General features: G+C 35.1%; 1 protein-coding gene across 9 annotated transcripts in view; it reads left to right on the top strand.

Annotated features, from left to right (window-relative positions):
- The first annotated feature begins 6,250 nt into the window (after positions 1-6,250).
- LOC149567495 (protein yippee-like) overlaps positions 6,251-25,360 on the top strand; it is a 29,759-nt gene continuing 10,649 nt past the window's right edge. Inside the window, exons 1-5 of one of the 9 annotated variants that reach the window (XM_089820691.1) lie at positions 6,251-6,626; positions 6,948-7,021; positions 7,944-8,060; positions 8,152-8,382; positions 8,788-8,831. In XM_089820691.1, the coding sequence (XP_089676817.1) occupies positions 8,287-8,382; positions 8,788-8,831 (140 nt within the window). In that variant the 5' untranslated portion in view covers positions 6,251-6,626; positions 6,948-7,021; positions 7,944-8,060; positions 8,152-8,286. Of the gene's footprint in view, positions 6,627-6,947; positions 7,022-7,943; positions 8,383-8,787; positions 8,832-25,360 lie in introns of all 9 variants that reach the window. The other 8 variants (XM_089820692.1, XM_089820696.1, XM_089820694.1 and 5 more) reach the window with 8 other exon arrangements.

Consider the following 25,360-nt stretch of genomic DNA (forward strand, 5'->3'; position numbering starts at 1 on the left):
TATCAGATTGATCCTAAAACATCATTTCATGACTACTTGATTGCTATTGTTTACTCATTATGACGAATCCCTGGCTGACAGACCTAAAATCTAACCTTTTGTGTTATCTTGCGCTCAATTAAGGCTTTACAATCTGTTTCCACTCTTCAATGTTCATTTCCGCTATTTCCTAAGACATATGTGCTACCCGATTAATCATATGTGCTGAAAAAAATGCATTATTAAAATGCTCGGAAGCGCTATTTCCTATATTGAATGTGCTATAAGATGTATAAGTGCTATTTTCATGCTCATATGCACTATTTAACAATGCATAAGCGCTATTTGACATTAAAGCATTAAAACATCATTCACATGTGCTACAAGATCAATCAAATGCACCAAAATATTCAAATGCATTATTACAAACCCTATATGCATTAATTTGCCTCCAAAACTAGGTTTTTGTATGCGCTATTTCATCCTTTGAATGTGCTAAATTATTGTGTGAATGTGCTAAAATAATTCAAATGCGCTAAAAGAAAAGATAAATGCGCTTAAACACCTACACTACTACATCTACCACAAAAATTCACGCAAAGTCCACAAAAACTCAGGTACAAATGCAAAAATCTTTAAAATGGAGGATCTCGATGACTTATCAGGGCATCATTGTCCGCTGGACGCTCGTACCTACCACCCATCTTGAATCTGTGCTCTCATAAAGGGACCACCATCCTTGCTAGCTTAGAGCTCCAAATTGCCAAATGTCAAAAGAGAGTGTGAAAATGACAAGAGTAAAAGGCCTTTGACCTATTTAACCCTCCTTAGGGGCATTTATATCACTTTTTTCACTCTATTTACCCAACGTTGGAACCTTTTTGCTCACTTTCACGAATTGACTATTATATTAAACCAATTTGATCATCTTTATTTGTCAATTATCAAACATTTCATAAATAAAATTGGAACCTCATTAATTTTCGCACATTCATTTTTTTTTCAAATCTCATTTGTGAGGGGGTAGTATATCCATATCAAATTGGGGCATCCAAACCAGGGCATCAAAATTTTTTGAAAAATAAAAAACATTCTACCCCAGCCAAAATTTCAAACATCAAATCAACCAAAACTAGGGTATCCAAGTAAAAACATTGCAACATCAATCAACAAAATTAATGACAATCAAGACATCAAATCATCAACAATCAGACATCAAGCCATCAACAATTAGTCACCATGATAACTGCGAAACATCAAAATATCATCGAACATATATCCAATCATTAGAATTTGACCTAAAATCAGAAAATCAAGACAACAATCATATTTCATAACAATATTAATATTTAAGACTAGTTATTCTCCCTCTTGAGAGACATTATTAGTCTCCATGGCCTATGAACAAAGTATCATTTAAATATTCACTTTATATATATATATATATATAAAATTTAAAATTATAAATTTCACATATATTTTAAACTCTTAATATTGACTTCAACAAATAAATGAAATAACAAAGGAGAGTAAGCGATACCTTTATGTTATCTCATAATTTGAAAGTTACCTTATTTGGGCTTCGACCCCACCTTCTATGTTTGAATAAGGAAATCAACTAGTCCTTTATTAATAAGTTTTGACCCAATCATGATTATTGAACTCGGGCCCAAATCATTTATGTACATTATAGGGTCCATGGTTAATATTTGTTGTCATTTGATGCTTGCAATTTTGCTTGGGTAATTGATGTTAATTTTGTGATCGAATATTGGTTGTTTTGCTTTTCTCAATCCTCAAAATGGATCTATATAATATTGGGGTCTACTCCACTGCATATTGTCCCTATCCTCTTTCCAAAGTAGTGACTGGCATCACTATATATATATATATATATATATATATATATATATATATATATATATATTGGCAAATTTAATCAAATGGATTATGATGCCTATATCATCCAATCTATTACTCTTAGTATTCAAAGGTGGCCCCTATCATAAGTAGAGCACTATTCGTATCATGTTATGCCATTTCATACTCTAGGCAAGTGATTTAATGAGTTTATTTGTAATTTCGCTAGCCACCCATATATTTATATAACATCATTGGCATAATAGGTTCTCATCCTTTTAAATCTACTCAATTCCTCATTACTCTCGGTGGTAGCCTTAATGGTTCAAAGATCAATCAATTCTATCTGAAAAATATTGCCCTTATAACTCTGTCCAGGCAGGCATCTCCTCTCCCATACTTCCCATAGTGGTGTCCAAAATATCTTTCCTCTGATATTAATAGATCAAGTTTCCCTTTCTTATATTTTCTTAGTGAAATTTTGTCTATACTATTCTAGGTTCCTCCAATGTGTGCTGACTAGAATAAATCTTTATATTGTCTTTGCCAACAATATTAGCCTTTGCCAACTGTAATAAACACTTACACCCGGTATACTTCTTGAGTATTTATATTTATTTTTCTTGCTTTGTTGGCTCTTGTGTATCTATTTGAGTAGTTAAGAAACTTAGAAATTGAACTGTACATGAAGAACCCTATTGATAAGATATTGCCTTTGTTTTTATCTCTATCACCCAACTGAGTTTATATGTGTTTTCCAATTAGGATAATGAGTGTACTATTTGACTTTTTTGGCCTACATGTGCTTAATTGTAAGCGGCTTGAAGTATGCCTGTGGTTCTCCCATTTAATTTACTTTAGTATGGGAAAGTAATGAAAATTTTTCCATTCAATAAACATACGACTTCATCCCATGCTGCTCATAATAGGTTAGATATGTGCAACCAAGCCTTGCAGGGTTCAAATGTAATTATCTTTATCAATCTTTGTTAGTGATCTATGTTGCATATAATGGCTTGAAATAACCACTGATATGGAATTCTCTATTATCATCTAAGATACAATTCTAATGGCTTATATAATAGTTTCTCTGCATAATAATACACCCCTTTATATGCATTATGCTCTTTCTATATAGACTATGAACTGATTTTATTTATTTTTTAAATATTTTGTTTCAATCTTTGTAAGTATTTGTATGAATTGGACAATTTCTTTTTTCTAATTTTATGAAAAATATCACTATCGTGTGCTTATCTATTTCTGTCATGTCTTTAGATCCAAAAGAAGCTTTCATAACTCCTCATCTTCTTGTATACTCACAAGGTGACAAGATCATGCTCTAATACCAATTGTTATGACCCTTTTCTGTCATCTTGTTATTTTGTTCCATTCTTTGACATATAATCATTTTTGAATGCCTTTTTTTCTCCATAATATGATTTCTTCATTTATATTCTTACATATGAAAGGATGTGTCTTTCCATCTCTTTAGTTTATTAAATTATTAATTTAAATACGATATGTTTATATGATTATATTATCAAATATAATACTATTATATTTGTAAATTTATATATAATCTAATATTATTATATTTTAAGATAAACTATATTATTTTTTAATATCTAATTTATATCTTTATAAAGTGATGCAAATAAATCATTGTATATAATAGATTATATTTTACTTTAATATTATTATTCTTAATTATAATAATAATAATAATATTATAATATTTATATATCCTATTAATTTAGGCTCATGACACGAGATCCTGAGAGACTGCTAGGGTAACCTTAGAGTTGGCTCATGTGATGACACTCCATAGTATGTAGCTTGAGTCTCCTTCATGTTTTCTTTATATTTGCCTTTGGTGGTGTACTTGTTGGACATTACTTTTGATGGTGTATTTATTGTGAGTTATTATTTATTGATTGAATGCTAGTTATCATTGATAGTTAACTTTTATTAATGAATGCCAATTATTCATTGGTGGTGTTTTTATTGTTGGAGGTAGTGATTCGTGGTTTACTTTTATTGATGACAGTTGTTTTTTGTTGGTTATTGTGCTTGTTACACTTAACATTGATTTGGAGGTGGTTATATCTTTTTGGTTTTGATATTTGTTGTTGATTTTGGTATGTGATGCTGGTTTGAATGACTGTCTTTTTGACTTTGGTTATCTTTTCTTTACCAGTAGTTTGTGTTAACCTTGAGATAGATTTGGCTATCAAGATTCCTTACCTAGGACTATTTTATGATTGATTAACCGCATGTGGATTGTACATTATCTCTTCTGTGCGGTGAGAGTGGATGTCTGATTAGGTGATTGCGCGGTCGGGAGGTAGCGTCTTCTTGCCATTTGGGTCCCCCTTAGATTGATAGATCTTGGATGCTCATTGATATAGTTGTACCATTATCATTCTTATTCGTATCTTGGAGACTTCTATTCGTTTGATGTATCTATGTATCATGTGTTTTGAGATCTTACGAGATATTGTATTGTACATTGATGTACTTGTTTTTATTATTGCATATCCTATGACATGAGCAGTTGATGATGTTATCTGAATGTACTCTATCATATTAGTTGTTTTATGTATGTGTATATGAGATTATGTATGTGTTTTTTCATTTTATTACTATGGACATTGTAATTGAGACTTAAACTTATTAATAAAACTTTCTCAAACGTGACTCAATGTGAAGGAACTCTTCAGGAATGAAATTTGTATTGTAATTGCATTTGTGTAAATGTTGTGTATGTGTATATTGCTTTCACATTGTTACTTTGATGTTGTTTAAATTAAAAAAAAATTAGTTTTGTAAACTTTGTAACATATTAGATTTATTTCTTTTGGGTTCCCAAGCGGGGCATTACAACTTCATTGCACTATTTTTTTAAATTTATGGTATAAATATTGTAATTCTATAAATTTTGTAAACCTCTGTAAATGACAATGGAAGAGCTCTAAAATTGACTTTGCAAGTATGGTTAGAGATTATGGTTTATTTTAAATGGATTGTTGATGGATTGTTCAACACAAAGGCTCCATCGCAGAATTTTCAAGTTTATTTTAATGTACTTACTTATATAATGTTCTCTCTTTTGAATAAAATTAATCTTATTACTGATAACTTTTTTAGTATTAATCATCACACTAATTATTATTTGTCACAATTCATATTTTTAATTAATTAATCATATCAATTTAATTAAATGAGAACTAACTATCCATTTTCATCCCTTACATAAACTCTTTTTAACTCCTGCTCTACATTAATTCAATCTCATTCGAGGATCTCAATGTTCATTTCTTATTTTAGTCTTCATTTAGAAACTTCTCATTCATTAGTCAATTTTGTGTTTTAATAAAAACCTCATACACACAAATTATTCATCAAATACATTGAATAATTATTTTTTCTTTATCACATCCTAATATTTTGCTAACGAGTTGGGGCACTACAATTTTTTTAATTCTAATAGTTGATCTTTCCTTAATTTATAAATGCAAGCACTTTCTTCATTGTTTTTATGCAAGTCTTTTTACTTCCAAATCCATCCTCATTCTAATTGAGTGTTATACAATGGAGTTAAATCTACATTTAGCAAAATAAAACATAAACATCCAAAGTCATCAACCCACAAACAAATTGGACTTAGTAATTTAACAATCTTATTTTTTATTTTGTTTTGTACTAAACTAATCACTTTTATATGTTGCTTTCCAAATTTAGAATGCAACCACCAAGTTGAGACAAGATTTTAATACTTAAATAGTAATAACAAGCTTAGTTTGAGGTTGATGAATATGTGAATGAAGACGAACATTAAGGAAAATGAAATTGGTCATTGGAATCCATAATGAATTTCCAAAAACATGTGAATATTCAAAACATAATTTTATTAGAAGAATAATTTCTAAACATTCATACACTCTCTCATTCACAAGCCCCTCCTTTCTTTCCCTTCCCTGCTCCTTCTCAGTAGAAAACTATTACAATTATTGAAACAAACAAATGATTGAAACCAATATAAAATAAAAAATAATAATAAGATGATTGAAATCAATATAAAATAATAATAATAAGAATAATAATATTATCCTATTTGATAATATATAAAATGATAAGATGACCTTATTTAATAATAATAATAATAATAAATATATAGAATGATAAAGATGATCCTTTTTTAGTATCTCATAAACAATCTTTGGTAAAAATCTCATATTTTATTCTTTCTACTCTATTCCCAAAACCAATAGAAAGTGCTTGGAGGTTGCAATTATATAAGATCCTTTTTTAGTATCTCATAAATAGTCTTGGGTAAAAATCTCATATTCTATTCTTCCTACTCTATTCCCAAAACCAATAGAAGAGTGCTTCAAGTAATTATACAACCATTGCTTCAAGTAATAGTAGAGTTGAGGAATCGTAGTCTTTGAGAGGAGTTATAGTAAGCATTCCATTGCTTCAAGAGGCGGGTGACAAATCCAGGCAGATTAACGTACCAAACATGGAAAAATCGACCATTCCCTCTTCACCATCGGGTCAAATCCCCGCAGATCGCACTAAATAGATGCTTAACACGTTATTCAGTTACACATCTTCGCGCCGGACAAGCAACCATTCTCACAAGAAGCGTGGGCTTTAAGCCATTACCATCCATGTTTGTGCCGCTCATTCCTCTCAATTTATGTCTTCGTTTAGCGAAATGGGATAGAAGAAAAAGACCTTAATTTGGTTCATCTGCTCTATTTTCTTACAGTTTTACTCTGGTAAGATTGCTTTATCCCCTATATAGCTTTGGGTTATCAATCCTTGATCCTATTTAATACTTGGGGTTGGAACCCTCAACCACCTTGTTGGCATAAACATATTCTTAAAGTGCCGTGGGATTTATGCCTTTGGTTTGTGTGATAGGGGTTTTATGTTTCGCCTAAAAATGCCTTTCAATTGTCAGCAATTCATAATTTCGGCATCATCGTTTGTAAACTTGAGCCATGGTGCTTGGAGTAGCGATTTGGCTGGAATGACAGCTAAGCAATGCTAATTTTGAAGGCCTAACTAAGATACTGTCTTTACTTTTATCCGTGTAGGTTTTGATGGTAATTTTCAAGTTGGGGAGCACTTTAGCAGTGTCTGAGATTGTTACAAGTTTTCCTGGCAAATTGTAAGTATAAAGCGTAAATGAAATTCTCATTTGCATACTCGCTTCCATGTTTTTTTCTCGGATTGTGATTGAAATCTTGTACCGCCAGGTTAACGTGCCACAAACTAACACTACTTATGGTGGTTTTCTTTCCAAAACGAGAGCTTTTGCTAAGTGCTTAATGAATATTCTGGCTAGGAATTATTCTTTTGAATTGCTTGTTTTACAAGAATTAATGACTATAAGAGCTGTATAATATTTCTACAGTTTGATCAAATTTAAATTGCTAGGAGCACTAGACTGCATGCAATGCATGGATTGAGCATTTTAGCTTGGTCTGCGCACATTGAGCATTTTATGTCGCTTGCAATCCCTAATTAATTTTCTATTTTCATGAACCCGTTTTATCAAAAATTAGAAATTTTACGATTAACAGAATTTCAAAAAGCGTGTCTTTACATTCCCCAAATTATCTCGTGTTAGTTGTGAATTGTCTGTGTCTCAGCAGTGTTCTGTAATACATATGGTTAGAATGAGGAAAATCTGCCATCCATTTCATGACTGGGAAGTATTTTCCATACCCTAAGATATTTTGCAGATAAGTGTTATATAATACATATATTTTGAATGAGAAAGTTTCAACAACCTATCTATACCTGTAAACTACTTTCAATCCCAGAAACTTCCCTTAATGCAGCACCGTAGATCTTGTCTAAATGAAAATTAATTAGCCTTTTCCTCATGGTAATGTACAAAATTTATCCATTATATGGCAATACCCCTTTAGTCCTCATCTGACCGCGTATGCCATTTGACCAGCCAGCATTACACAGTTAAATAGAATGGAAGATTCCAGTAGTTAATACACAGTGCTATATTATTTTATTTTACATCGAGGCGATGATGCAATTTCTCAAGATGTTATTTGATTGCATTTTCACAGGTGATGATGCAATTTCTTATTATGTTACTTGATTGTATTGTATTTTGAACTGTTTAAGTCTGGGCTCAACCATTTACGAATGCTCGTTCGTAGACTTGTCTTTGGAGGCACGCAACTGTGAGTATTGATTAACTGCATTCCTCCTAACCTGGGTCAGTATTACCTCTAAAAGCTTACCAGTCTACCTTTACCTTTGTGGTTCCTGAAGAGAGGACATGTCCAATCAACATGGACATTTGATTAAGTGAGGTATCATATGTAGTCATTTTACCAGAGCAGAGATTGCAACAAATAATTCCTTCAGCCTGAGAAATATATAAAGGAAAGAGACTTGGGGATATAAATGGGAAGGCTTTTCCTTGTACAGTTGGATGGAAGGACATACAGTTGCAAGTATTGCCGCAGTCATTTGGCACTCTTTGAGGAACTAATCTCAAAGGTAAAAATACATTCATTTGTCTTATTTGCTAATTAAACTCTCTCTTATGTTTGTACCACATGCTGAAATTCTTTCTTCTTAACACTTTTGCACTAAATCTCTTTCTTTTTATCAGTTCTACACTAAATCCGAAATTTCCTCACATGTTAAAAAACTATTAGATCATTACCTCATAGCAACTACTGTCATTGTTTATTGTGATTGAAATTATGTTTATCAAATTTTGATCAGTTATATAAAGTAAAATAGAAGTGCATTAATAAATATATGATTATTAATGAGAATATGTTGTAATTTTAAAATTGATAGTCTGTTATGACTGAGTTTAATTGTTGTTTTTTCCTGTTTTGAATCAAGTTATAGATTGGCTAACTTGAAGTTTCATTGTCTATTTTCTGTGCACAGTCTTTCCACTGCAAAAATGGGAGGGCCTATCTTTTCAACACTGTGTAAGTTCATTGATTTCAATTTTCAAATGCTTTTTGAACATATTTATTCTATTGTCTTGTAGCTGGTGATAGTGTTGAGACCTACAATAATCATATTATCAATTCTTTCTAGTTTAAAAGTATTAAAATATTCCAATTGCACCTTCCAACCATGTTGCTTCTACAAAATAAGGTTACGAGGAAATGTTCCACCAGTATCATTCTCTTTAAACTGTCTTTGGTAAATAATTTGACTTGTAACATACTTCACTGATTGATGGAGATCACATAAACCCCATTCCTATCTTGCATTTTTGTGGGGGCCACTTAATGACTACCTGATTCCACTTATGATATGTATTATTTGGGGATCACCTGTCCTCAGATACCATAATATACTGTCAAAGAAATCTTTCTCATAGTATATTCATCACATAACAATTTCAGATCTCAATCTCCTATTGAATAGATATTTTAAGTCTTAATGTACTATTTTTTTTGTTAAAACTTAAAAGGGTACTGAGAACTCATTAGGTTGAGATCTGCTCTAGATGAATAGGCCCTAGTCCTGAATGTAATATTGCTCACACATTTCTACCCAGCTGTGGGTTGACTTATTGTCATATGGGGATTTGAACTTGAGTTGTTTTCCATACAAATGCATCACTTTACAATTACATGGCTACCTGTTGAACAAGTTGTAATGTATTTAAATGCTATATGTTGTAGTAAGAAAACTTGGCGGACTCTCGAGTCTTTTGCCTGGCCAAGTTGACTTGCCTTGGATTTGTGAGCCGAGTCCCTTGCAAGTCCAAGTCAAAGACTCGTGAGTTTTTATTAAGTACTAGCAAAAAAACAGACTTGAAACCCCAGTCCTAGCCGAGCTTTTCCCTGAGTTTTTATTTTAGGCTGCTGAGTCTGCACCAAGTCTGAGTAATTAAATTGTGCAATATGTTAAGTTTTAACTAAGAAATAGTTTTGGTATGCAGTTCATGTTTGATGCTATTCATAATTTGCATTCATGAATGACAACATTGTTTTTCCATTTGTAGCTCATCTATAATTATTTAGTTTTAGTGATGAATATTGTTGATGTAATGTTCAGAAATAAAGATAAGCAGCAATATGAAATTTGAAAATGACACAGAAGACAACAACTTTATCCTGGGAAAACCCTTCGATTGAAGGGAAAAACCCAGCCACACCAGAAAAATATTTGTTTTATGATAATAAAAGTGTTCAAGTACAATGCTTTTCGCTTGATGCAGTATATATATAAAGAATAGAGAGACTCTTCAATTCACAACTGAAGGTACCTTCATTTTCCAAATTAAAAAACTATTCATATTTCCATACGCATGCCTCTTCGCATGACGCATGACACGTGACATGTCTCTATATATAATGTTATTTCAAATATTATTACAAATGTCTTCTTCAGCTGAAGATGACTATAATGGTCATAACAATCATATTTCTATTTCATAAAATCAGAGATAAATATCTGTATTGTAGCTGCAATCTTCAACACTCCTTAACAAGAGAGAGATCTTTAGTAAGGCAGGCATATATGGCTGCAACCAAAGATGTTAATGATATAGATTCTCATTAAAATATGTTATCTCAGAATAACATAATTCACCATACTTACTTTATAAGCACACGTCTTCCACGATGCCTCTTTGGAGAGGGTGGTCCAAGGGCATTCACCTCAAATTTCTATTAGAGAAGAATGCATTCCACCATGCCTTAGTGTAGAAAGGGGATCCAAGGACTTTCACCACACAACTTCTCTAAGAGAAGAACGCATTTCCACCATGCCTCAGTGCATAGGGTGGACCAATGGCTTTCAGCTCAAACTTCTCCTAGAGAAGAATGCTTTTCCACCATGCTTCAGCGCAGAGGGTGGATCAAGGGCTTTCACCTCAAACTTCTCCCAGAGAAGAATGCATTAACAACTGAGATTATCTGTCAACAGAGACTCCTCTCTCAGCGGGGACAGCTTTGATCACCATAATAAGAGAGCTGATGTAACCTCCCTCTAAAGCCGAAACATCTCCCTCTGAATGTAAAGCAATATTCATCCCATTGCTTCTTCCTGAAACCAAGAGAGATTACTAAAATCAACCTATGATTCACATAGGCAGTGCTTGATTAACATATAAATAAGCTTCAATTTCTGATGGAGAGAAAGCAAATCTGCGTGACTCCAATTTAATTCCTGGATCTGCCCAGCAAGCTTCAGTAGATCTGCATCTATCAGTCTCATCTACCAGCCCCCACTATCTTCCAACGACTAGCTCCCATTGAAAAATCAACCCCATTGTATCATCAAATGAGTTGCCCAATAAGAGTGATTTCTTAATTTCTTCTGCCCAACCACCAACAACGTGGCCCAGTCTGCAATGAAACCTCACACATCGATAACAAGAACTCTGATGCCCAGCCAAGAAAGATTTTCACCTTAGAACAATTGTTGCTAATTGCTCAAACTGTAACACAAAGTATCCTGGCAAAAACACATCGTATTTGGATGCTCCAGCGAATGCAAGTAAACAAACAGCAGCTTGAAATCTTCCGTAGAGGTTTGCAAGGCTTCCATAAAGCCAGCCCTCTGGAAGGCGGGATGAGATTCATCATATTCCCAAAATTTCTTCCTTGTGAATGTTCTCACCAAAATTCCTTTGGAAAAGCCACACGATCAGAATTATACTTTGCTGCATCTCACGAAAGGCCCAAACTTGAAGAGCAAACATCGACAGTTTTAATAATAAGGAAAATGACAACTGCAAGAATCAACCGATGATATTAAAGAATCAGCGGCCTGACCAATATGAAGAATACAGAAAGTCCTGACTGCCCCCAAGAAATAGATGATGTCCCGTATCAATATATCATTGCAAAAATATCTGATGATTGTTTATTGAGGGAACAAGAGATTGAGTCGATGACTCCATAATAACTGATAAGCGTTACAAACCAAACAAACAAAAAAGATGATGAGACTCATAAAGCCTCTGAGGAATATAACAGAGGTAAGACATCACCATATAGTGAGACGATGCCACCACATCAATAATCGATGCTGCAGGGCAACACAGCATTATAAAGACAATGTCATCACACAATGACTATGATTACAATTCTTAACTTGACGCAAGAGTGAGCGTATTATGAAGCCAGAACAGATGCATGTGAGTGGATGTCAGAAATATGTAGAAGTCTTCAACAGAATTAGGAGCTCAATGAAGAACAACTTTACTAGCATACAAAGAATACAAAGAGCTTCACCAGCAGCAAGATCGAGCTGAATAAACACATAGAGCTTCCCCAATTGATCTTTAGAAGAAATCTATTAACCGAGATATCCTTACATCTAATCCAACATCGTATTCTTTTCCATTGCCAAGTAATCTTTGAACAAACTCAGAGACAGAAGATTCAATGACATCTGATGAAAACTAAAAACCTTCAATGCAAAGTATTGGTCACTTCTTTTGTAAAGAAACTTCACCAACAACTAGACTTCTTTTGTAAAAAACTTAACTAACAACTAGACTCGAAAAGGAAATAGAACTGCTGCCCAAGTTGACTAGCTTCTGTTCGTGCACTTCCAAAACAGCACCAAAAGTAAATTTTAATTATAATTCCCTCAATGATTTGCAGAAGATTTTCCACGCACCAGGTATAGAGTCCAGTATTCGCCTGAAACAATGGAGGGGATTTCACAAAATAATTTCACACCTGTCATATTATGTTGAGTGGACCTCCTATTTGAAGGTGTTCAGAAATATAAAGCCGCTATCAAACTTTAACAAACACAAATAGCCTTATACATTCTCCTTTACTGCTGTTATCAGAAACTCTGATACCATGTTAATGTAATGCCTAGAAATAAAGATAAGCAACAATATGAAAATTAGAAAAATAGCACAAAAGACACAGCAACTTTATCCTTGGAAAACCCTTCCACTTGAAGGGAATAACCCAGCCACTCCAGCAAAATATTTGTTTTATTGATGATAAAAGTCTTCAAGTACAATGCTTTTTGCTTGATGCAATATATATAAAGAATAGAGAGGCTCTTCATAACACAACTGAAGGTCTCTTCATTTTCCAAATTAAAAAACTCTTCATATTTCCGTACTCATGTCTCTTCGCATGACAAATGACAAGTCTCTTTATATAATATCATTTCAAATATTATTACAAATGTCTTGTTCAGCTGAAGATGACCATAGTGGTCATAACGATCATATTTCTATTTCATAAAATCAGAGATAAGATCTCTATGACAGCCACAATCATCAACAAATATAATGAGGTAGTTAAAATTCATTTGTGCTGGATCCCTTGCCCTTGATATTTTAAAAATAGGACTTAATATCATGGTCAAGAGTGCAATTACAGGCTTTAAAACAAAAGGAAAGTTGTAAACACCTCTTTTAGGCAATGCTTCCAATACACCTATATAGAATAAAAAGTGGTTTCCTATCACTTCATTGTTGTGGATTTCTGGACATCACTAAAATAGTTTCATGTATCCAAACTGACACTATTTGCCAAATCATAGAGATTGGGACATGGAAGGAAGGTAACAGAGGATGGCAATACTGGCTTCTTATCTGCCAGGATTTTGCATGAAAACTAATTCTCCTAGCTATAATAGCAAGGTAAGCTTGTGCGTATACATCATTATGAATGTAGTCCACACTTTACTGTGGCAATTTAAGAAACAATTGTGCGTCCTATTCACATTTTCCAAGTTCGTATTACTAGATCTCCAGAACATGAGCCACTGTTTCCTTTTTAGGCTTTGCATGTATAATTCAGTTTGGCTCTGTGCTTGCCATTGAAATTCCTAAAAAATCAATGAGGACTTATGACAAAGTTGCAATTTAGAATCCCTGTTCTGAAGCTTGAACTTTTTACAGGGCCGGAGATGCTGTTTTAAAGTTGATGGGATTCATTTTAAACTTGCCAGATTTGGTCTTTCTACAAGTCTTCATGGGCATATCAACAAGCTTCTCTATATACCCCACTAATATAGCTGCCTGTGGAATTGCATTTCACTGAGGCACTTGTCAATTGATACTAGTACCTACTTACTATCAAGGCACGCGCTTATCTAATCAAATGTTCTTCAAAATCTTCAGCTGATGTGAAGCAGATGCAATATCTTTTTATAGTGTTTGATGGGCAATTCATAATATTTTAACAGGCACAATAACAATGAGACAGTGTTGCCTGTTTGTGGCTTTGTGTTTTCTGAAATGCTATCACTCTAATATGATGTAGAGCTTCTTGAGAGATTGGTCAAAGATCACCTTTAGTCTACTTTACTCATTGCATCATGTAATTATAAGCTTCCTGTCTTATGCAAAGCAAAATTAGTAGGTGCACACCTGGCTTCTAGTTGGAGCTTTGAAGAGCATGAGGGCTTGTGTAGGCCTGTGTGAGACATAGACTGGACTGTGGGCATCCATTGTATTTGTTGGAATGGCACTGAGGATGAAGCTGTATGATTTTGAAGGAAAATGTAAACTGGTTATGACTTGGACAAAAAAATTTAATTTTTGTTTTTCATTGTATGAATCACTTTCAAGTGGGAGTCAGCTCAGGTTTGGACGTGAACGAAAACAGGAGTTTGCATCAGTAGTCATGGGCAAATAAAATGCAGTTAATGTTACTATGTTCTTATTTGTTACAACTTAAAATAAAGTGGTGGAAGATAACTTGCTGCCAGGTTGTGCTTTTGTGAGGCAGAGCAGATGTGGACGAGCATGGACAAGTCATATCTGGCAGAGTTGCTGTGTTGGGAGCTGTATCTGGTATCCATCTCATATCAAAATACAATATTGATGCAGAGATGCAAGTGAATAAGCAATGTGAAATCATATTTTCCATTGATGCTAGTTGAATTGGAGGTAGATGTTGTTGGCTTTGATGTGTGCAGGTTCATATTTGGGAGATCCTACATATCTATAAGGAATGTATTCTCTGCATGGAAAGAAAATAAAAAATGGCCAGCTCAAGGATGGAGAGGCTTTCATCATCAATATAAACAAGGGCATGTCAATTGTAGGATTAGTGAGAGTCAATAAGGTTGATAAACTTAAATATACTAGAGAAATTTCAGTTGTTATTCTTAGATAACTACTAAGGAGGGTGGAATCAGAGACTTCACAAATCAAGTGTAGCCAAGAGCAACAATATCGATTAGATGGGCCACTGCAATTGTGCAAGCTGTTTCAAGAACCAAGAGGTCTGCCAACAAGAGATAATTAGAACACGAAAAATGACTGCTGTTTGATAACCCTTTCATACTATTTGGTTAGCAACTAAGCAGCTTAGTTCTCAAATTCAAAAGTTCAATTTCCTGAGGAATGAGTAAATTGCTGGAAAAATAGCAAGTCTGCATTAGAAGAACTTTGTGTGTGGGGGTAGGCATGTGAAAATGCATGCGTATATTAAAAAAATATTTGAAAATTTAGAGGAATGAATTCATATCTTTAAAAGACAAAAAAATTAAGAACACTTGGATCAGACTTATCAGAGAAGGTTGGGACATAAGGTTGCAGTTGGATGAAATGGTAGTTTTAGAAAATGAAACAATGTCTGGGTGTTTCCTAAAAATCTGAATCTGATATATTAAATGGACCTGACCTAGACTCAGGATGATTTAGTGAACTTGCCTAGGAGATTTGATTGTGGCCAAAACTTCATGGTTAAGCACTCTTCAGTGAAATTATAGTGGGACTGGTTTGATGTTAGGAAGTCTTAGTAAGCAGGTGCAAGCTCCAACAGTGATAATTGATAAGGAGTGGTTCATTTCACTAGTTTCAATCCTGTTACTTCACCTCTACCAGCAATTTTCAATGCAAAGTTCCATGTGGATCATCTATTCTCTTAAAATTGGGACATCCTTATTGTTTCTATGGGGGATATGTTGTGATATCCCTGTCAAAATAATATCTATATAATTAAAATATTAATGAATAATAATAATAAATAAAAATACAAAATCAATAATAATATAATATTAGTAATGATATAAATTATAACATTATAATCATGCCATGATATCACATGATAATAATAATATTATAGTATGGAAATGAATCAAATGATAATTAAATATTATTCTATAAAACAAATAAATATAATTTTATATAATGATTAATTAATAATCAAAATATATAAATTGACGTACATATATAATATGCATTAATATTAATAAAAATAACATGATAATAATAGTATTATTAGTACTAAATAATATAACAAATTAATCAAATGAAGGCACCTTTTTTGATTACAAAGTATATAGAGGAATATTGAACCTGAGAAATAGACATTCAGAATAGGGAGGAAAATATATATAAATAAATAAGTAAAGGTCCTGAAAAGGGACATTACATGTCATCAATATTGTTTTATTATGAAAAACATAATTTGATGCTCTTATTAAAAAGATATTTAATAAGAAATAATGGAAGTGCCAATAGCATATATATTTTAAATTTTTTTGGGTTATTGTAATGGCTAGTGATTTTTCCTTAGTTGTCGGATTCGTCCAAGACAGGCCGGATCCGGATTCGGATTCGATCCTTGAGGATCCGGGCAGGATCCTTGATTCAGCTTGTGGATGCGTTAGGATCTGCAGACCCCGGCAGGATCCTTGATGCTGCCCGTGGATACGTCAAGGATCCAAGCCACAGGCTGAGGATCCACAAGTAGAATCAAGGATCCAGCTCAAATCCTCAAGGATCCAAGCCACAACCTGCGGATCCTCAAGGATCATGATTTCATTTTGTAATTCAGTAATTCAATGTGAATGTGTTGATTTTCTTTATAATTGTGAAAATAAATCAATTATCAAGTATACTAGATTCGTAGATCGATACTAGAATCATAGATTCATACTATGAAATGATTTAGTTTTAGAATTATGTATATTGGTCTTATTTTTTAGTGTATATATATATATATATATTTATATTTATTTTTATACACATGAATCCTTCATGAATCATGATTGGGAAAAAAAATTCCCGAATCCACGGATCCAATTCACGTGCCCGAATCGGTTTTGTTTCACGAGTCGACAACTAAGGACTTTTCATTAAGTTAGTAGTAAGCTTTGTATTACATAACACACTTTGCTACTCAAAGCATGAATGGTATACCTATTTTATCCATTAAGATCCTTTAGAGGTGGGCTAAAGCTCTGCAGTTTTTTGCCTCCAGATTACTAAACTCTGTCATGTGTTTGTAGTGTCATTAAAAACACGCTTTTGCTTCTTTCATAAGATAATCTTAGATCAAGTTACTGATTAAGTTTTTCTTATCTGTTTTCTCATTGGAATATGTCTTCAAGTCTCACTTTCTATATAATGTTGCTTGACTTGTCTAGAAAATGTGGTGATCCTTTTTATCTAAGTTGCCGGTTCAGATTCTATTATGGATGTGGGTTCAAGATTCGGTTTGAAATTCGTCTAACTTTTTTTGGGCTTGCGTTCAGATTCATTTTGGGTTCATCCATACAAAAACCTATGTTTTTTCAAAAATATGTATGTGAGTGTATGCAACAAAAAATAAATCCATACTTGAATCTGCTAACAGTAAAGGAACATAGCAAAATACACCGCCAAATCTATGTTTCAGTTCAATAGGACATTAATTGCATCCTTTAGCTATACATATGACTTGATACACTTGCTTGGTCACATGCATGGAAAATATTTTTATATCAAGGGGACAGTTTGAGATTGAAAGGAATTGTCAAAAGATAAGTGCAGTTATCTGAATTTTTATTTTGTATTGGTTAGGGCATTTCTAACCCAGCTATATCAAAATTTGAGATACAAATTTGAAGTCCCGGATTCAAAGATATCATATCTTTTTAAAGACATTCCTCTATAATCATCAATTTAGAGGTCACCTATTGTTAATTTGTATTTCCTTTATAAGAAAGTTTTTATTTTCATACAAAAATGCATAAATAACATATAAACATCTTTTTTGGTATTTTTAGTGGTCACAATGGGTTGGGAGGACAAAAAAACACTTTAAAAAGGTCTAAAAAAATATTCTGAGACCAAATTCAGCCCAGGTCTAGATAGTAAATTCTTCAAAGTTCACTGCAAATTCTGCCCAGATTCCTCTGACTGAATTTGCAGCAAATTCGTAGCTTTGCAATAGAATTTGGAGAGAATTTGACAAGGACCAGACTTTGTACAGAATTGAACCAGACTTTGAGGGTTGCTGGAGAGAATCTGGTAACTTAGCTTTTAATCCTTACTGAAACTTCACTCAAAGCTTTCCTCATTTTTTTCTCTAACTTCTTTAGTAATAGTTTTACTATATGTTCTTTGATGATGTTAGCTTTTACCAAAAGTTAATTACGAAAATAAGCTTCTACCTTATCTATATAGCAAGATTATCAAGAAAGCTTGAAGTTGGACTGTTGCAAAAAAATGTTTTCCATACCAAAAACTTGAAAAGCAAAACTGTCATTTGTAATTGTAATGTACTGTACTTGAACTTATAATGGTAGAGACAAATTGCTTATCTGGGGTAAACCCCATTGCCAATTGCTTTGGTAACTATTTGTGGCTGTACCTTTTGGGATGATAAAAATTAGGGTTCATTTACTAAATCCTTGAACCAAATTATAGTGGTTTCCTTAGGATAATTGCTGCTATAAGATTTGATTTGGGTAAAGTTGGGTACCTTGGGATTTAGGTTTATTTGGGCTTACATTGATAATTCCATAGGTCAATGCAGGTATCTTATGTGAGGGTTGTGTGTGATTTGAATTTTTGATTATAAGCTGGCATGACATGTGCATTCTCTCTTTCCTCCCCAACTCTCCTTTTTCCCATCTCATCCATTATGTCTTAAATTATTTTATGGAGTAAAATTAATCCTCATTATACTTTTTGTGTGGTATGAGAGCCTAGATGCTAGTTCCTAAGGCTTCTCTAGATCTCTTGCAAGAGTTGTTGAAGAGCTTCCATGCCCCATTATATATTTGGTTGTGCTTGAATCTGGGGTTTATGGAAATGTCAATTTGTCACCAAAATTGAAGTTTGAATATTGTAGCTTGAAAGAAGTGGGTGAGCTAAGCAACATATTATCATGCCTAGCTTAGTAGAATGCTATTGTGTAAGTTTCTAAAACTTACCATAGGAATAGGTCATTGATTTTTTTGCTTTTAATAGTGCCACAATGGAGAGTAGGTAGATCATTGACAGGAGCATTTAGGTTTTGGGTTCAAGAATATTTTTATCTTGTGAACTGTTCTAGGAGTATACTGAAAGCAATGCCACAAGAAGTAAGTTAGGTCAAAGTGTTGCCACCCTTACCCCAAGCATTGTCTGACTTTAACTTTGAGCCCATAAGCCTTCATTGGGAATAAAGGTTGTCAACTAGCTTGCTGGGCCAGACCTTGATGCTAGCAATTAGAGTGCCAGAGTTCGGGGCCAAAGGCTATCAGCCAGCATGTTGGGCAAGGCCTTGATGCTAGCAAGTAGAGTGCTAGTGTTTGGGGCCAAAGGTTGTCAACTGGCATGCTGACAAGTACAGTGCCAGGGTTCAGTTCTGCCCTCTTTGGTATTTAATTGTTGACATCAACATTGATAGGACCATTGAGCAATAGTTTTTTTATCTGATGTGTCATTGTTACAACCAAATTAACAAGACTCTAACCCGGCTTTGACTCGGCAAGGGCAATTCAACTCATGACCCGGCTTGGACTTGGTCGTGACTCGGTGAGCCAAGCTATATTAATAGAAATACCTTATAGAAATATAAGATATTTGATGACTCAGCGGCCCAACTCGCTGACCCGGGTGACTTGCAGCGAGTCACGTTACTATGGTTACAACTAGCATGAGACTATTGGCCCAAAATATTGAAATCTGAAATTTCTTACAAGAGGTCTAGTGTGTCAATCGACCAATTATTATGAGGAATATTGGAACAGAAAATAAAGATGTGAGAACTGACAGAATCATCTACATTCATTATATGAATGATATATTTATAAAAATTAATTTTGGAGAGAAAACAGGGTTTTCATTTATAAGCTATTAGAGGCCAACAATGGTCACTGAATTCTCTTTTTAGTCATTTGAAGCTTAGGGAAGTATCAACGAGCCTTAGGCATTGGTGCAAATTTTGAGCAGTTAGGCTGTGTTGAGGAGATCCAAATTTAAGAGTTACTATTCCATGTAGAGTAAGAATCTTATGATGGATTAGCATTGAAAATGCTGCAAGCAATGGAGATTAATTGGTAAATTCTACAATTGCTTGGATAAGGTCTTTCGAGAAGATGGTCCTCATACAATTGCAAAAAGTTGTGATTTTACGTTTGGGGGGCATTGGTAAGAAAGGAAGGCTTGATGTTATTTTGTCAAATTTCAGAGCTCCGTACAATGCCATTTCAAGCTGGATTTCTATCTACAAAGCTCCAAGAAGAAAACCATTCAAACATACCTTGATGATTGATAAGAGAGAGATTTTCCACAGCAAGTCAAATGGTTTTTGACCATTAAAAGCAGCAAGAGGTTGCTGGCCCATATAAAAAACTAGCATATTAATAACACATTAATAGCACTAGTGACTTTCAGCACATAAACAACAACTATCTTGACTCTATCAAAGACCAAAAACCTAAAGTTCAGTGTACTAATAGTACTGGTAATGTCATATAGTAAAATAATAATAATAACAAAGTATCTACGCCACATAGGGTGGGTAAAAGTTCTAAAGCCATCCAAGCTGAGGAAAAAACTAGGAAAACCCATAAAGCAAAAAAACGAGAATTTTCCCAACCACTTAGACAACAATGTGGAGGTCCATTCTTCCTTGAGGGACTGGAAGACAATTGTAATCTTCACCTGGCTTTAGCTTAGTCCTAGTAAATTTGTCATGGAGATCACAAAGGGTCACCGAACAGGTATGCATAACTTTAATAGCAAATTTGTTTGAGTCCTTCTGACGATTGTTGAAATTGTCAACCTCCCTTCTCAGCTCTCGAATTTTCGAGTCATGCTTACCAATTTTGTCCTTTATTTTGCCAAGTAGCCTACTAGCAGCCGAGCCAATAGCTTCTTTAGTCTTCTCCACAACCTGCACAGGAAAGGGATTGGGGGTGGGATTTGGGGCAGGGTTTTTTCTCTGGGACTCCGAGGGGGGAGGGTGTGGGATTTGGGGCAGGGTTTTTTCTTTGGGACTCCGAGGGGGGAGGGTAGGGGTATTTTTGACATTAGAGGGAGGGGAGAATTCAAGGATTTACTAGAGGAATTGCCAGAAATTTCCTCAGTAGAATTAGCCACAGAACTATCGGAATCCGACCCGCCAACATTTTTGAAGGCCTGTTTACACTTAACTTTGGCAAGCCGGTTAGACCTATGGGCTCCAGGGATTTCAATAACATCACCTGACTCAATAGCATAAACCTCACACTTGCCTTTTTTTGTGAGCTCGCTAGATTTATCGTCAGGTGGAAAATCCATTTTGGATCTTTTCTTGCCAGTATGGGAAGGGCTGAAATCAAGGGGCCTAGAGGGGATGACCGCGTGAGAGACAATGGGTTCCCTAACTGGCGGACAAAGCACACGGTGAAAATTATAAAGTCTAAATAGTAACCCTTGATGCAAAATGACATTATCTTTGTCTTTTTTGTTAGCCTCAATGGTGCCCTCAATGGAATGCAGTAGGTAAAACAAAATAGAAATTAAGACTTTGTGGCGGAAATGGTTCAGAAAAGGCAAGTAGTAGAAGTTAAACAATAAACTTACCTTCAAGAGTGAAGTACTTCATAATAATGTGGCAAATATCCTTCCAAACGCTCGATGAATCTTCCTTGCTGAACTTGCCTTGCTTTTTAATTTGTTCCTCTGGGGGATTGAAGAATTGGTTGAGGGCATCGTAGTCAGAAGTCTTACTTGTTTTTTCCATTTTCTCCCCTCCATGGCCAGGCCCGTGACTTTTGATATGACATCTTTGTTGACCTCGAACGTTAGGCCTCCCACTGTAACCTTTTTGTTATTCCAAGATGAAACAAACTGCTTTGAAATTTTCTCATCATGCCCACCATACATGCATTCCATGAACTGTAACAGACCACCTTCCTCACACACAAACATGGCCTTCGCATTGTTCCTAAAGGCACTGTCAATTCTGTTAAGCTCAATGTGGAGCTTATTGCCACCCATAGTCTCTAGCAGGAAGAGCTTAAAGAAATTCTGAAACTGGTTTTTTGCAGAATAGCCCAAATGAGATTCAAAAAGCCTTTTTGAATGCTGCTGTAACCTTTCCTTATAATGTCATGATGAAAGTGATAGGAATAGTCTATAGAGAAGTCATTGGCCTAGCCGTACTCGTGCTAACCCTTAATATTGTGTAAATAATCAATATCCCACTTGCCTTTATAATTTAAGGCGAAGTTAGGGGAATAAATACTTAAGATCATCAAATCTCTCCATAATGATACAATTATCATTAAAAGTTTGTGCCTATAAATCTTGAAAAAAAGCCCAAAGTTGCCTTTTCAGCTCATAATAGTAGCTTGCCAAGTGTCTTTTCGGAATTGTAAAATATACCTACTACACAAAGGGTAGCCATTGTTTCCCTTACGACGCTGCCGCGTGTACCGATTGATGGTGTTATGCATGGTTGTCTATACCCTTATATTCCTCCCTCATTACAAGGTTCCTTGTCTCCTACAGAAGCTGATTTTCCTCCCTCCAGCACCTTAACCCCTCCATTTGCAGCCTAGTGGCAGCCATTAAGTCCGCAACACCATGTCTCCCTCTGTATATGTGACCAAATTATTAGTTCTGAAATCTTTGCATTTGGACATTGGCATCATCCAGGATAGTACTGACCCTCCACCCAACACTAGTCTTTTTGTGCATGGCTTGTATAATAACTCTGGAATCACCCTCCACATTAATATTAGTAATTCCTAAAGCCATAGCAAAATTAAGGCCCCAAAGGAGCGCCATTCCCTCAGCTTGGTTAACCGTGTGTTCTCCGAGAGGTCCCACATAGACCGCCAAACATTTACCTTTAAAGTGCCTTAGAATTCCTCCTCCTGCCTTTTTCTTTCCTCTAACAGCCCCATCAAAGTTAAGTTTGTACCACCCAGCCAACGGTGGAGCCCATTTGGTGTTAACTCTGGGCAATTTCTTGGAGCTGTCAATTCGATTGAATCCTTGCAGAAGGTTCTATTCCCTAGCAATTTCAATTTCAGTTGGGGATGGGGGTGAATTTGGGCATTTCCAATAACTAGCATTTACATTTTCAAGAAGCATTTTTGAGACCCAGATTGAAAGTAACTTGAGGGGTATTTTCCTCCTCCCGAGTATCCTATTATTTTGTTCCTTCTATATACACCAACAAACATGCTGGGGGATCAACTTCCAAAGCATAGCAAAAAGGGGGCGATTAGAGAAACTGGTCCAATAAACAGATTGCTTGAGATCCACATCCATCGTCTAGTTGATCCTTAGTTTATTGAGAACCCGATGCCAAATAGTAATAGACACCTCATAGTGGATAAGTGGTTAATCGTCTTCTGCTCTATTTTACTCAAAACACATCTATTGGGTAGACTAAAGGCCCTCTTTAATAAGATTGTCTTGGGTGACAACCTTTCCATGCATAAGGGTCCACCAAAATAAATTTATTTTGGGGGTGAGGTGCTTGTTCCAAATTTTTCTCCACTCAATTCCAACGCAAGTGGGGGCAAGAGTGAGATCGTAAGCCGATCTAGTGGAAAAATATCCTGAAGGCGTAGGGGCCCTAAGAATTTTGTCCTCCATGTTAGTTTCCAGGATCCTAGTGTGCTTCAATTGTTCAGTCAGTTTTTGGGCGAAGATATGCAGCCCTTGATTATTGATGACCTGGCCTAGATTGATCCACATTCTATTACTAATGTACCCCTCCACTTTTTCTCCCAGTCTTTGCGTTAACATGGTACTTAAGTTATGATTCTTAGCAATATTCAAATGAAGCGAGATATTCTAGTTATCCTTCCAAAAGTTAATTATTTGACCATTTCCAAGTTGCTACATTAGACCTTTCTGTAAGAGAGCTTTACATTTGGTAATGTTGTTCCAAACCTTGGGGAAGATTACTATCCTTAAACTTATTCTTAAAACTTCCACCCTATGATGTTGCACCAGTCCTCCTTTAACAACATTAGCTTCCAAGCCATTTTACAATTGAGGGCTCTATTGGTGTTTCTGATTTTTCTTTACCCAATTCACCAATTTTTTTGGGGGAATAGACCGTGTGCCAATTAATAAGGGAGAGCTTTTTTCAATCTTCAGTTCCAAGCTATAGGAAGTTGCACTGTATCCTTTTCAGTTTGTTGGCCATGACCACCAAGATTTTGAAGATGGAAAGGAAGTAGACCGGAATACCTTGGAGGGTAGACTTTAGGAGCTATAGTTACCCACATGGCTGAGGAGTTTTCCTTTCCACCCTGCGAGTTTCTTTTGAGTTCTCTCAAGGATAGAGTCTCAGAAATTAGACGTAACATCCTTGACCATGAGAGGGAGGCCAAGATAGGTAGACGGGAGGTTGGTATCCCAGGATCTTGATAATCTTGCCTTGAGTATCATGGTCTGTATTAAAGAAGAAGAATTTGCTTTTTTGAAGGTTGATTTTTTGACTCGAAGCTTCGGCATAATGATCCAATAGACATTTCCATTCTCTAGCTTCCACCATTGAGGATTCACCAAAGCAAAAGGTGTCGTCCACAAACTATTGGATAATAGAGGGGGAGGGTTGAGGCTGGTCTGATGCCTTTGACTATTTTGTTATCCTCCAGATGTTGCATGTTCCTTCCCAAGACCTCAACAATCATTATAAACAGGTATGGAGAGAGGCCCCCCCTCCCCCTCGGTTTGTGGGATTTTCTACCAGCCCTAGTGTTAGGGGTGTACACTTTGAAAAGTTGCCAATGGTTTTGATCTTTAACAATAGAGGCCAAAAGGTAGTTATGAGAAAAGGAAAGAACCATTGGGTCTAGATGGGTTCCAGAGTGTGGCAATACCCCCTGAGGCACCATTGGATTCAAAGTAAAAGAACATGGCCCCTGGCCAGAGGTTGTTAATGATTTTGGAAAAGTTAGAAAAAGTCATTTTAACTTCTTGGATCATAAGGATATCCATGTTGTGCTCAACAATGTACTGCTTAATAGCAAATTGCTTTTTAGGGCTGTTAAGCCCTCTTATATTCCACGAGAGGAAGATGATTTCTTACCTTTGCGATGCGTGTCTAACTTTTTGGCGTCTTACCTTTTCTTTAGGTTTTCCTCTTGTAGAGTTTTCATCCACATTTGATTTTTCAATCTTCTTGTCTTTAGTCTTTTGTGTTTTCCACATCCCTTCCTCATCAGTGCTAGCATCTGTGGAAGTTTCCTCCACCTGTTGCTAGAGATCATTGGCAAGCCCTGCCTTGGGGGTGAGTGATAAAGACTTGGAGAGATCTTTAACACTCACCAGATCAATGAGGGTCTGATCAGTAGC

The sequence above is a fragment of the Cupressus sempervirens genome, chromosome 3 (genome assembly GCF_028749045.1).
Source record: "Cupressus sempervirens isolate cs-2001-9-10 chromosome 3, ASM2874904v1, whole genome shotgun sequence".
Lineage (NCBI taxonomy): Eukaryota > Viridiplantae > Streptophyta > Pinopsida > Cupressales > Cupressaceae > Cupressus > Cupressus sempervirens.